This window comes from Myotis davidii, unplaced genomic scaffold (assembly GCF_000327345.1).
Source record: "Myotis davidii unplaced genomic scaffold, ASM32734v1 scaffold227, whole genome shotgun sequence".
NCBI classification, from domain to species: domain Eukaryota; kingdom Metazoa; phylum Chordata; class Mammalia; order Chiroptera; family Vespertilionidae; genus Myotis; species Myotis davidii.
In genome coordinates this window covers 122,821-136,024 of record NW_006298519.1, presented here as the reverse complement: position 1 = coordinate 136,024, position 13,204 = coordinate 122,821, and the positions used below count along the sequence as shown (strand labels likewise).

At 43.2% G+C, this 13,204-nt stretch overlaps 2 protein-coding genes across 2 annotated transcripts in view; both read right to left on the bottom strand.

The window, feature by feature from the left end:
* Window positions 1–179, bottom strand: part of CHAF1B (chromatin assembly factor 1 subunit B) — a 21,006-nt gene extending 20,827 nt beyond the window's left edge. Inside the window, exon 1 of the mRNA XM_006774149.2 lies at window positions 110–179. The gene's annotated coding sequence lies outside the window, so the exon portion shown is untranslated. The remainder of the gene's footprint in view (window positions 1–109) is intronic.
* Window positions 180–4,470: 4,291 nt separating this feature from the next.
* MORC3 (MORC family CW-type zinc finger 3) overlaps window positions 4,471–13,204 on the bottom strand; it is a 30,934-nt gene continuing 22,200 nt past the window's right edge. The window contains exons 13-16 of the mRNA XM_006774123.2: window positions 12,095–12,252; window positions 7,456–8,353; window positions 6,242–6,399; window positions 4,471–4,664 (exon numbers count right to left, since the gene is read on the bottom strand). Of these exons, the coding sequence (XP_006774186.2) occupies window positions 4,511–4,664; window positions 6,242–6,399; window positions 7,456–8,353; window positions 12,095–12,252 (1,368 nt within the window). The 3' untranslated portion in view covers window positions 4,471–4,510. The remainder of the gene's footprint in view (window positions 4,665–6,241; window positions 6,400–7,455; window positions 8,354–12,094; window positions 12,253–13,204) is intronic.

The window sequence follows — 13,204 nt, the reverse complement described above, 5'->3', positions numbered from 1 at the left end:
CCTGACCCCGCCGCCGGCCCTGAGCGGGAGCCTCTCGCCCCTGCCCGACCGGCGCGGCCCGGTTCAGAGACCCCCGGGGACGCGGGAGCCCGCAGCGAGGAGAACTCACCTACAGGGACACCGTCAGTCAGCGGCTCCAGCGCGCGCTCCGCTTCCCGCGCGCCCAGGCCCCGGCCCGTATTTGGACCATTGTTGATTGTTTTATGATTTGTATGTTCTCTATTTTTTTTAGTTTCTCAGAATTAGAAAAAATAGAAATTTGTGCGCCGCGGAGGCGTCCAATCAGGGCCAGCTCCTGCCCGCTCCGCTGAGCGCACCCGCGGCGGGAGGATGGGTGAGTCGTCCATTCATTCGTTCATCGCTTCTTCCCGTGTCGGTTCATTCTTCTAGCAACCATCCCAGCACATGCGCCACGCTGGGCCGCATGCTGACGCCGAGTCCCACCCTCGGGAAACGCACGGGCGGTAAGAGGAGGAAGGAGCGGCCCTGCAGGACCGGACCTCCCAGACCCGCCCGACTCCCGTCTTTCCCTGGGGCAGCGGGCTTTTGAGTTGTAACCTGTCTCGGGCCCTGTCTTGGTCTTTAGAATTTCAATCAATAAAAGACTGTCCTCGACATCCTGTAGTCATGTACGCAAGGAATTATAATAAAAAGGTAAAGTGGCCCTAGCCGGTTTGGTTCCGTGGGTAGAGCGTCGGCCCGCGGACTGAAGGGTCCTGGGTTCGATTCCGGTCCAAGGGCACATGCAGGGGTTTGGGGCTCGACCCCCAATAGGGGTCGTACAGGAGGCAGCCCTTCAATGAGTCTCTCATTGATGTTTCTATCTCCCTCTCCCTTCCTCTCTGAGATAAATTTAAAGATAAGTGAACGAAACCCGTGCTCTTACAGTCCCAAGGACAACGTTATTTCGGATGTGAAGGCTCCAAGGAAGAGTCTGAAGAGGAGGGGCATTTAAAAGCTTCAGGTGGTAGAGTTTGGGGTAAGCAGCTGGGAAGTGAGGACTCGCGCTAAAGAATATCACAGTGGCAACAGAGCAGAGTGGGAGCAGTGGGACCTGTGATGGGAAGGGATGAGTGGGCAATGGCCCGGAAGTTTTGCAGGCCAAGGGATTTTGCAAAAGGAATGCTACCCTGTGCAGCCTGGAAGAAAGCCTCCCCCAGGTGACTCTCCCATCCCCACATCCCCTCCTCTTTCTCCCTGGATGTCATGGCACTGAAATCAACCAGGTCTCTTTATCCTTTTGCGAACAAATATTGAGGTTTGTTCTTTATATATTGGCTTCTAAAAGATTTGGGACTTACACTCTGGACATACTTGAAAAAGTGTGTGTGGTGTCTATTAATTCGCATAATAACCTTTTTTATAATGTCTTGCAAGGGACGAGAAATAAATAAACATTAGGAGCAATTTGTTTGAATTTGATACAAATATGTATCTAATGTAAAGATAAAAACTTAAATATAAACTGGACGCATTTATATGTGTGCAACTACTATTTTCTGGAAGGACATACAAAACACAATGGTGGTTACCCCTTAGGGAGGTGGTGAGGAAGTCTTTCCACTCCACCATTCTGTTACAGTTCCAACTGTTTCCCCTTCCCCTCTTCACACATCCCAGTGAGAAAGTGGCCACACTGGTCCCCGCGTTCAACGTTTGCAAATGGTCCTGTCGGGTACTAATGAATGGTCCTTGGCTCTGATGGCTTACTGGGAGGCCTTAAAAACTACTGATACCTGGTCCAATCCCAAAGACTCTGACTTAATATGGGATGCAGCCTGGACCGGGAGTCTACAGGACTCCCCAGGTGGTTCTAATACGCCGCTGGGGGTGCGAACCACCAGTACATGCCATCTTAATCACTCCTCAATGACAACTAATGACCTAATGGGCTGTGTGACAGCAAGAATCAAGCATCTGGACCATGTGCCGTCAGCAGCAGCCTCTGCACGTCAGGAACGTGGGGCCCAGGTGATGGACATCTACATGACACGCCACTCCAGCCTGCTGTGTCAACTCAGAGCTTTCACTGATTTTGTAGCCTTAGCTGACTAAAGTGGGTCTTTGTTGGGATTGTGGACTACCTCCTCATGCTGTTTTTAGTTAGTATAAGCAACACTGCCCTCCTACACTAGCCTTTTACAAATGTAATTTAACAAAAAGGAAGGTAACTCTACCTAAATGGGATATATGCCAGGAGAGTCCATGTTGCTCTCGGTCAAACTCGTTAGCCTCTTTCTCTTCAATGAGGCAGCCAGGCAGCGTCCCCAACGCAGACACGCAGATCTTTGTGAAGGCCCTGACTGGTGAGGCCACTGTCCTTGAGGTCGAGCCCAGTGACATTGCTGAGAATGTCAAAGCTCAAATCCATGTGGGCAAACAGCTAGAGGACAGCCGAACTCTGATGACAACATTCACAGAGCCCACCCTGCACTTGGGGCCTCGTCTGTGGGTGCCGGCATCAGAGACTCCCTCCACTAGCTCGAGCAGAAGTACAACTGCAACAAAATGATCAGCAAGTGTTCCGCCCGCCTGAACCCCCTGCTGTCAAGCGCCTCAGGAAGTGCGGCCACACCAACAACCTGCACCCCAGAAGGCGGAGTAAGGCCCCTCCACCACCTCCTCAGCCCACAGGCGACCTTCTGCCTGACTCCTGTGACCCTGAGGCCTCACTCAAGTTGCTCTTTTATTGATTGACTGGAGCAGTTAAAAAAAAACAAAAAAAACCTGTTAGCCATATTTTCAAAAGAACCCTATCTTAGCAGTATTTTCTTAAAAGGTGAAAAATATACCAATACTTCCCCATTAAAAGCCAAATAATATCCATAAAATATATATTTTGCAAGAATATAGCTTACCAAAAGGAAGGAAAAAATAGCAAATTCCAGAAAGAATGGCTACATAAATACTCACAAACTTAGACTGCTGCCATTTAAACAGTTTCTCCAGCCGGGATGGTTAGACACAGAAAGCGCTTCTTCCCGAGTGTAACCATAGAGTGTAACCATACGTACTCATGCTCACACTCTCTCAGCGGGAGCTCAGTCTGAGTCTAATGAAACAGCCGGGTCTTCCAAATAGAACTGTAGCAAAATGTGCTCAACTTTAGGGTCCTTAGTGAATACAATTTTAGTTTTCAAAATATAACTTGAATACAGAATTCTTTAAAAGTAATATCTGAAGAATTAGCCATCATATATATTTTTATTATAAGAACTTTTAAGTTTGGGGCAGATACAATTGTGACAGAAAACCAGCTTCATACCAAAAATACACTTTCAATTACTTTAACAAGCAAATAAAACAATCTTCATTTATTTGCTTTTTCTGAACTTAATGTACAGTAAAAATTTTATATTCTATGTGACAGATATGTCATTAAACATACAAAAAAAGAACATGTATTGAATGTTCAAAAAAAGTAAAAATAAATAGCAATGATAAAACTTTGGAAAAAATAATGCACATTTTAGTTGTGGGAAATTAATTATATATACACAGTTAAACTTAATAGAAAGTCATCTCTTTAAAATTGCACAAAACAAGGGTCCAAGAAAAGCAATTTAATGGCATGTGATACCATAATCATAGGGCAATTTGTTAACTCCAGGACATAGAACACTTAGGTTTGTAATCCAATGAAAGGTATGCAGTATTGTTCGAGAAAGATTGTCTTCCCCAACTCACTTAACCTGTAGTGATCCTATAAAAAAGGCTGCACAGGAAATTTCATTAAAATAAGTATTAGCAATTATTGTGCCCACTCCATGCTAAGCAGCCAAAAATGGGCTTAAAAGTAAACATGGTCACACAGTTAATATACTTGATAATTTTTTATACTAAAGATTATTTCTTTGTTGTATAAAAACACTTTAACGATGATTGGCAATCTCAGCATGAAAATATCCCGGCAAAGTGGATGGAGACAGTTTCTGCTTACCTTATTTTCATGAAAAAAATATTTCAGGAGATAAGCATTTATAGAAAAGGAAAGTTAATGCTCAATTCACTTATAACTTATCAGGAGTATTAATCCATTTTTTACAAATGCCTATTTAAACTTCTCTGTAAGAAAATGAAAGGTAGCATTTCCATTTGCATTTATGTATGGCACAGCCCTCACTCGGTTCAGATAAAAATACACTTTGGGAAACCAGAAAAGATTGCACAAAGGTTAGGGGCAACCTGAAAACCTCTTGGTGAAAAACACTTATGTCCTTTAGGGCAATAAAAAAATATGTGCAGACTTAATTACAAATATTTACATTTTAAAACAGAAACATGAGTTAGCTATTCAGCTGCTCAATATCAATGATTCACAGGCATTTCAAACGGTGTGATAATGTGTCCACACGTTTGTGGCCACATTTGAATGCATAGGATAGAGTAAAGATTATGGTTCTTCAGTCTGTCACCTATTATGTCTATAAAACAAAATTATTTACATTTTGAAAGCTGTACAACCAAAAGGACTGAGCAAATAGTTTTATTTTATCGAATAATATAGACTTTAAGAACTACTGATTTCACTCATTTGTTCGACAACTTGTCCTAAAATCTCATCAACGACATCGACATCATAATTCACTTGCTGAAGATCGAGGTCAGGTACAATCATGGCCAGCAGTTGTCCCACATTAACTCGGAGAGATCGCAGTTTGAAGCTGCAAATACAAATATTACGTTTATTTAAAGAAACAACTATTACATTTATTAGATGAACACTGCAATACAATTTAACAGCTACGTAGGGCTTAATATTTTAGGGGAAATTAATCTGCTAATTTAATCACTCATAACGCAATGTAATAATTACGTATATATTGGCGGTCAGTAGTGTTTCATAACACTAGTGGCTCTTTGGCTCCAACTTTTACAATTTTGACCTGAGACTGGAGAAAACATAGACCGGTAAAATATATAACTTATCACCTAGAAAACAGTGACATACAGTAAGAACCCTGGTTGGTCTAAGATAAGAGTGCATCTCTGACTTTCAGCTGCCTTTGAAGAAAGTAGACAGAACTGTTCCCTAACACATGTTCTATGAGATATCATCGCCTTGTGAGAGGAGAAAGAAATGAGTCTGTGGTCAAAGACGCTCATAAAACATTGGGTTAATTAATGTTAAACAAGACTTTTTAAAATGCAAGACTTCATGCTGAAGATCACCGACTACCCATTTTTTAAATGCATTTACAGGAAACCAATGTGTCTCTCTCACTTCGATGTCTCTCTCTTTCACTCTCCTCCCTCCCTTCCCTTCCACTCTCTCTACAAGCAATGGAAAAAATATCCCCAGGTGAGGCTTACAAAATAAATAAATAAAACATCATGAGTCACTCAGAGGTTAGTGCGCCAGAGGCATCTGGGATCCTGCTTCCGTGTGCAGTGTATCACACTGCACTGCGGTCAACTACCTGCACTTCTACCAGCACCAGGGATGCGGGTGGTCTGAGAAACACCAGCAGAGAGTTTTTCCCTGAACCCTTTCCCTCCATGCTTATGTGCAGCACTCTATTGTTTCTATTTCCATGAACAGACTCAGTGAAGTTCTTCAAAAACTTAAGCTAGAAAACAAAGTAATAATATAACTGATGGTCAAGTGAGGGTAGTAGATTATTGCTCAACGGTACCTTTTAGCTCTGAAGTCCTATCATATTAGCCCTTCATGTCTTATTTATGAATGGTATACCATCAACACAGCACCAACACTGTCCCCCCTCCCACCTAACTTCTCCACTCTCAAAAACAAAACAAATCGAAACGGAAACCCAGTTCCATTTTATACCTGACTGAGATAGGTGGGGGTAATCATTCATTTGCTGTTTTCTGATTTTCACAGAACTTCTTCCTAATAATCACCTGTACTATGGCAATTTTTAATGACGGTGGCATTTCCTAAAAGTTAAGATGGGGGAAGGCACATAGTAGTAAAATGAGGATGGCAGACCATAAAGAAATGGTGCCAAATACAAAAGTAAAAGAAATCAAACATTCCAAACCACCCTGACCAATCAAGAGCTAGTCCTTCGGAACTCCTATTTCACTTAAGTTGAACCTAAACTGTTCATCTCTGAAGGGAAGGGTGATAACATGCACTCCTTTTCTCTCTCATCTATCACCATGCTGGGATCACAGCAGTCAATAGCTTCTTAGAGTAGCTGTTAGATGTGTGATAGCAAATTAGTATCTCGCTAACCAGAACTGCAGCGCAGCAAAGTGCCTCAACTGAAATTACCTTTCCCCATCAGCATAATTTACAGACTCCTCAATGTTACTTGAAGTTGAAACATCTGTTCCTCTTTGTTGACTTGCAGATTTTAATTGTTCAATTTCAGTTTTCAGTTCTTCACACTGTGAACGAATTTGTGATTTCTCTATTTGCAGTAATTCAACCTGACAAGAAAATTAAATTTACTATAAAATTTAGAAATACTGATATCAAAGCACAAATTTAAGCTAAGAAATGTACAAAACCTGCTTGATGAAAATTACCACCAAAAAAATTAGACAAAACCCCCAATAGCTTTCAGTGTTTAATTTCATTTTTCCACCTTTTTACATTGAAAGGAAACAAAATGTCCATTACAACTTACTAAAAACATATATGCTTCCTAAAAACTCAGAAACCAAGATTAAAATGCCTACGTGACGTTGATGTCACAGAGGCTTCTGTTCGGGCACACTTCCCGCTCTAAGTTATAGCAGGAAGCTTAGACTGACTTTGATCGATGATGTCACCTAGCTCCTAAACCAGTAACACGAAGATGAAAGTCTGACTGAGCAGTTATGTCAGCAGCATCTCCAGGGGAGGGCAATACTATTGTTTCCAAACTTTATTTAGCAGAGAAAAACCCTCCGTTCAAACACCACGTAAATATGATACATAAAATAGATGTTCTTTAAAAAGGAGCTACCAAATTTGACCTGGGGGCAGTGCAGAGGCCACTACTTAGCTCCTGATACTAAAATCTCCTTTTTCCTCAGTAAAGAACCCCCAAACAGACTGCAGGTCCAAGGCACCCATTAGCCAGGTACCTTAAGTCCCAACAGATGGAATATACAACTTTCAGCAACAGCCTCCTCCTTCCTTCTGCTGGGAATGTTAGCTACATGATGGCTGGGCCTGAAAAGCCAGCTCAGACCACAACTGCACGCTGTGAAGCAAAGGAGCCCAGCAATGTCCTGTGCACTACAGGACATGACCAGACCGGTCACCACCGCTGAGTCCCAGCAGTGCCCATCTATCTCCAGACAGTTTAAGAACCAAAACTACCCCCACACGTTTCCATATGCCCCAGGCCCAATCCCCAGTGGAGAACCAGGACAGTGACATGCAATGAGCGGAAATTCGTACTAAGCAGTGTGTTCCAACCCGGCAGCTGGCAGTGGTCTCAGGCCGAGATGGCCCTGGATTCCTACGGCACCAGGAAGCTGAGTGACAGAACTCACCTCACTTTTATACTGGTCCCTCTCGACAGTGCATTTGTCCAGCTGTCTAAACACATCATCCAGCTGCATGACCATTTCGTCCATCTCACTTTTACTCTCACTATTGGAACACTGACTGCATTCGTGCTTCACGTGCTGCGAAGCGCTGCACTGTTTCTTCAGCCTTTCTATCTCGTCCAGCGCTTGCCGGTACTGAGATGCCACGTGGTCTAGACTTTCAGATTGGCCATTAATGCTTTCAAGTAAATACACAGCATCAGTTTCGGTAGATTGATGGCAGGTTTCCTTCTTCATGTATTTGTCATTCATTTCCAGTATCCTCTGTTGTAACTGCCTGATTTGGTCAGTAAACATATGACACTGTCTTTTATAATCTTCTTTTTCTTGGGTAACTAGAAGCAGCTCATTTCTCAGTTCATTTACCCGGCACCCAGCATCACCCACAGCTTTATCAAAGGTCTCCTGCATTTCCTGTGGCTTCCCTTCAGCTTCCACACAGGATGGCAGTGCAGCTGTATCGTTTCTTGTATTGATGTCATCTTCAATCGTTTCTTCCTTTTTAACCACCACACCTGGGACTTCAGTCTGGGTGGCCACAGCAGTTGCCTGATCACACCTGGCTGGCAAGGTGCCTGTTGAACTAGTCTGGTCACAAGGTTCACTGTCACCCATAGGCTCGTCCTGAAGCATGTCACCCATACTTTGCTCGATGTGACTCTGTTCTGGTTTCATGTCAACATTCTGATGATCTATTGCAGGCTTGGGAGTACTGTTCTCTTCTAAGATGATGACATCTTCATCATCCTCTCTAGAAGCTGGATTTTCAAATGCTTGATTACTCAATCTCGGAGTCTTTGCATTCAAAATTGAGGAACGAATAGGAAGTCTCCGTTTCATGCTGGAAAAGATTTTACATGCAAATTAAGTTTTGAAATATAGATATGAACAAAATAGATGGCTTTGAATTACTCTACCTTAAAATTTGATGAAATACTCATGCTTATTTTTTAAAGCAGTGATATATTATTCCACAGTACTACCCAATGAGTTAATGGAGTACAGAACATCTTCTCCCTCTACACCTGAGAAAACACCGCTGAGATGTCTTTGAAGTATCAGATCTGTATACTGCCAACATCTCTTCACTTGCTGTCCTCTGGGCATTTCAAGGTACCCATGTCCAACCCAGAATGCACCACCCACCACAGATCTGCCCTTTGTATTCTAGAGCTCAGTGAGTGGCACTGCCATCCCCATCTGCCCATCATGACCTGTATCAACATTCAGTGATCAAGTGAGCCACTAAGTAAACCAGTATACTCAATCCTTTCATATAAAACAATATTCCCTCATTAAAAATTGCCTCATTTTCTTCATTTCCTTAGCTTTCTCTGAATTTTCACCAATTGATTACTTTTTGTGCCACTTAAAGGGAATTTGTACTCGTTTCCTGTTTGGGCCTTCTGTGTCAGATCTCAGGTTTCCTTGATTTAAGAAAGATTTTCTGCCCCAGTCAGGTGGCTCAGTTGGTTGGAACATCATCCCATGCACTGAAAGGTTCGATTCCTAGTCAGGGCACATACCTAGGTGGCAGATACGATCCCGGTAGGGGTGCATACGGGAGGCAATGGCTGGATGTTTCTTTCTGACATCAGTATTTCTATCTCTTCCCCCTCTTCCTCTCTCACAGAAATAAAAAATAAAGTATCCTAACAGGATTGAAAATAAAGAACTTCCTTTCTTGGCTTACTCTCTATCGAAGGGGTACAAACTCTAATAAAATCTTGAGAAAGCACACACAGGACATAAAAAGTGTAAAATTTTGCATCATGATGATGTATTTACTTCTTGTGTTTACTGGCTTGGTTTCATACAGACTTTCAGGTTGGAAGTTACTTTCTCAAAACTTTAGAAGCATCGCTGATTTCCATCTACCATTCAGTGTGTCTGCCTGTCTCACCCTGCCTTTGTGCACTTTGTTCCTCCTACCAGCAGCTCTGTTCCCCCATGTCTAAAGCTCCATGACATGCCCTAGCCGGTTTGGCTCAGTGGATAGAGCGTCGGCCTGCAGAATGAAGAGTCCCAGGTTCGATTTTGGCCAAGGGTACATGCCTGGGTTTATGGGCTCGATCCCCAGTAGGAAGCCTGCAGGAGGCAGCTGATCAATGATTCTCTCTCATCATTGATGTTTCTATCTCTCTCTCTCTCCCTTCCTCTCTGAAATCAATAAATAAATATATTTAAAAACAAAAAAACTCCATGATGCTACTTGGAATGGTGCTTTCCCAGACATTATGCTGTGTGTGTAGTGGAATGAAGTCTTTCTTCCATTATTTCCTCCCCTTTGTTTTCCAATTACCTACTAAGATGTTGCCCTTCCCATCTCTTTTTCTACCTCCCAACTGCTCATCTTTCCATTCCAAGAGGCTTACCTGTCCAACATCTACCCACCTCCCAGTAAGTGTAGCATGGTCTCTTCCCTCCCTTCCTTTCAGCTTGTGCATGGCGATCCTTGGCCATCTATCTCTTTCTATTGCACAGTGAGGGCTGGGCTTGTGATTCAAGAGCACTCAAACACTCCGCATCCAGAGCTTTTACCCTGGGAACCCAGCGAGGGGGGGAGAGGGATTTCTCACCACCCAGTATTCAAACTTGCGCTTACTCCTGTTTTCCAAACAGTGGCGCACCGACACCTTCAGCAGAAAACACTGCTCCAGAAGGTCACCTTCCCACCTCCTGACACAACGAGAGCAAACAAGCCTCCTGTTCTTGGCCTAGTCTGCACCTTCAGAAGAACCGGTGTTTCCAAGTTCTGAGTCTGTCCAGAGGTCTCTGGAGTTAACCAGTTGATAGGGCATCGCCCCATTATTTTTCTTACAAGGCTTATTCCTAATCTGTCATTGTCAAGACCTACTTTGTCATTGCAACAGACTTTGACTCTATGAATTTGAGGAATATAGGCTTTAAAATTAATGAAAATTTTCTCTCTATTCTTTGCTTTCATTTTAATGATAGTCACTTTTAAAAATAAATTCCATCATTTTTTCTCTGTAAACTACAGATTTTTCTTTTTCTTACTTTGGAACCATCTTTATGAAGAAAAACCAAGAATACAAAGGAGACTGGTTTTAAAAAATTCACACAAGTTTTTTTTAAATTATATTTTATTGAATTTTTTTACAGAGAGGAAGGGAGAGGGATAGAGAATTAGAAACATCAATGAGAGAGAAACATCGATCAGCTGCCTCCTGTACACCTCCTACTGGGGATATGCCCGCAACCAAGGTACATGCCCCTGACCGGAATCGAACCCGGGACCCTTCAGTCCGCAGGCCGACGCTCCATCCACTGAGCCAAACCAGCCAGGGCTTCACACAAGTTTTTAGTTAAGTAGCAGTCCAACCCCAAAAGAAGTGCCCTAAATGTGGGCTGTAAGGGCAAACTGTTTAGAGCATATGCTCCATGTACATATGCAGAAAGGCAGCTATTTCTACTCTTTCCTAAGGTCACAAATCCCCTGGAGAATTTAATGAAGGTCACAAAACCTCTGGGAAAATCTGGCTTCACTATCTCAGAGAACCTTGTTCCAATGCTTCTCTTTCAACAATAAACATCAGGTGTAGTCGGTCTGATCCACCAGTTCGCTTACCTCACCTGATCTTTCCTCACCTGGTCATTCCATCCCCTCTGAACGGGCTCTGTGCAGTCCTGCTTTCAGGAACCAACCGAAGTACAACCTCATCCCGAAGCCTCCCAGGCCATTCCAGTCAAGAGCTGGAAATAACCGTTCAATCCACTATCACTCATCCCTTTCTTTCCTTCCTTCTCCAACCACTCCTCCAAAACATACCGTGTCACGGGCTATGCTAAAAATGTATAGGTCACACCTGACATTATAATATTACTAGAGGCCTGGTGCACGGATTCGTGCACAGGTGGGCTGGGGTCCGGCCAGCCCGCCTGGATCAGGGCTGATGGGGCCATTGCACCTGATGGGGTGGGGAGGGGATGATCGGGGGCAGGCCAGGGTAGGGGCTGCAGGCGGTTGGCTGGCCAGCCCCGCCCCCTGGTTGAACTCCAGGTAGAGGGGACAATTTGCATATTGGCCCTCTATTATACTGAATACTGTTAATTATTTTATTTTTTTCCTTTACTTAGATACTGATAATCCTAAAAGCAGAAACCACCCTGGGAGTGTGGCTCAGCTGGTTGGAGCATCACCCCTTACAACAAAAATTTGCAGGTTCAATTCCCAGTCAGGGCAAGTAAGGGAGGCAACCAATTCATGTTTTTCTCTCACATCAATGTTTCCAACCCCCCTTTCTCTCTCAAAAGAAAAAAAAAATCAATAAAAACATCCTCAGGTAAGGAGTAAAAAAGAAAAAGCAGAAAATTTCATGCTCTAGAAAATAGAGGTGACAATTTGATCAAATTCCACAATAAATACACTTAATATTTTTAATTGATTTAAATAGGTGGCATAAGTGGGATGGGATAAGTACGTGCGGACACGATAAGCAGTCACTTGTCCTGTAGACTTTTTACATGCACCTAAACTACAATTTCTTAGACGTGCCTACAAGTGCCCAGGAAAGGCTCTAACTGTCTCCCCCATGGAAAGCACATTTTTGCCACTGACCTGTTGCTCTCAGGCTCAGACTGGGGTGAACCCCTGTTGTTTACAAGTCGTGCTGCGTAAGTATTCGCTGCTTCTGAAAGATGTCCTCTTGGAACACTGTCCTTCACGGGAGAAATACTTGGCAAAGGGATTGTTGAAAACAACAGTTCAGTATTAATCTGTTGGAGGGGAAAAAAATTCTTAAAGGAAATTTTTAATGTGCAAGGCCCAAAACAATACATTATTTTCCCTTTTCCCTTACTCAGAAGATGCTGAGAACTATCCTACCCTGTAACTTCCCTGTGCTACACAAGGGAGCAAAATATAATAGGCCAATGAGCCCCATCCATCCTGCGAGTGAGCTAAGAATGGTTTTACGTTTTTTAAGGTGTGAACAAAACAAATGAAAACTATGCAACAGAGACTATCTGTAGTCCACAAGGCCCAAAACATTTACTATCAGGCCTTTTACAGAAAGGATTTCTTGGCCCTGTACTATATATAGAAATTACCGAGATATAACAACTTTTTTCTAAGAGAAATAAGTTAAAAATAGTCATAAAGATACTCCCTTTAAAAACAAGTAAGCCCACTATTCTTACCACCCCACGAGTTCTGTTCTCACCCCCAAATCCTAAGCCTGGTACAAGGAAACATTTCAACAATTATAAGCAAACACACATGTGCAGCAGACCAAAACTTCCCACACAAGTAGGACCCCTAGTCACATACTCAGAACAGCTCCTCAGCACCAGTGAGCAATCAGAAAGAAAGAAAGGGGCAGGGAGAGTGCTCAGTGAAGAGGAAGAGAACCCCACAGCTTCGGTCCAGGTAGCACTGGAACCTAGCTCCTGGGTGTTCCTGCGTACTTTTCCTTGACTGCCTGGCAACAGGGTTCTAAAAAGAATGTCTGCCTTTCCGCAGAAGATGCCCAACTAAATAATAAAACTGAACAGCTCAGCACAGCCAGTGTGGCTCAGTGGTTGAGCATCAACCCAAGAGGTCGCCAATTCCTGGTCAAGGCACATGCCCGGGTTTCGGGATCAATCCCCAGTAGGAGGTGTGCAGGATGCAGACAAGTGATCGTTCCATCAATGTTTGTCTCTCATTGGTGATGTTTCCATCTCCTTT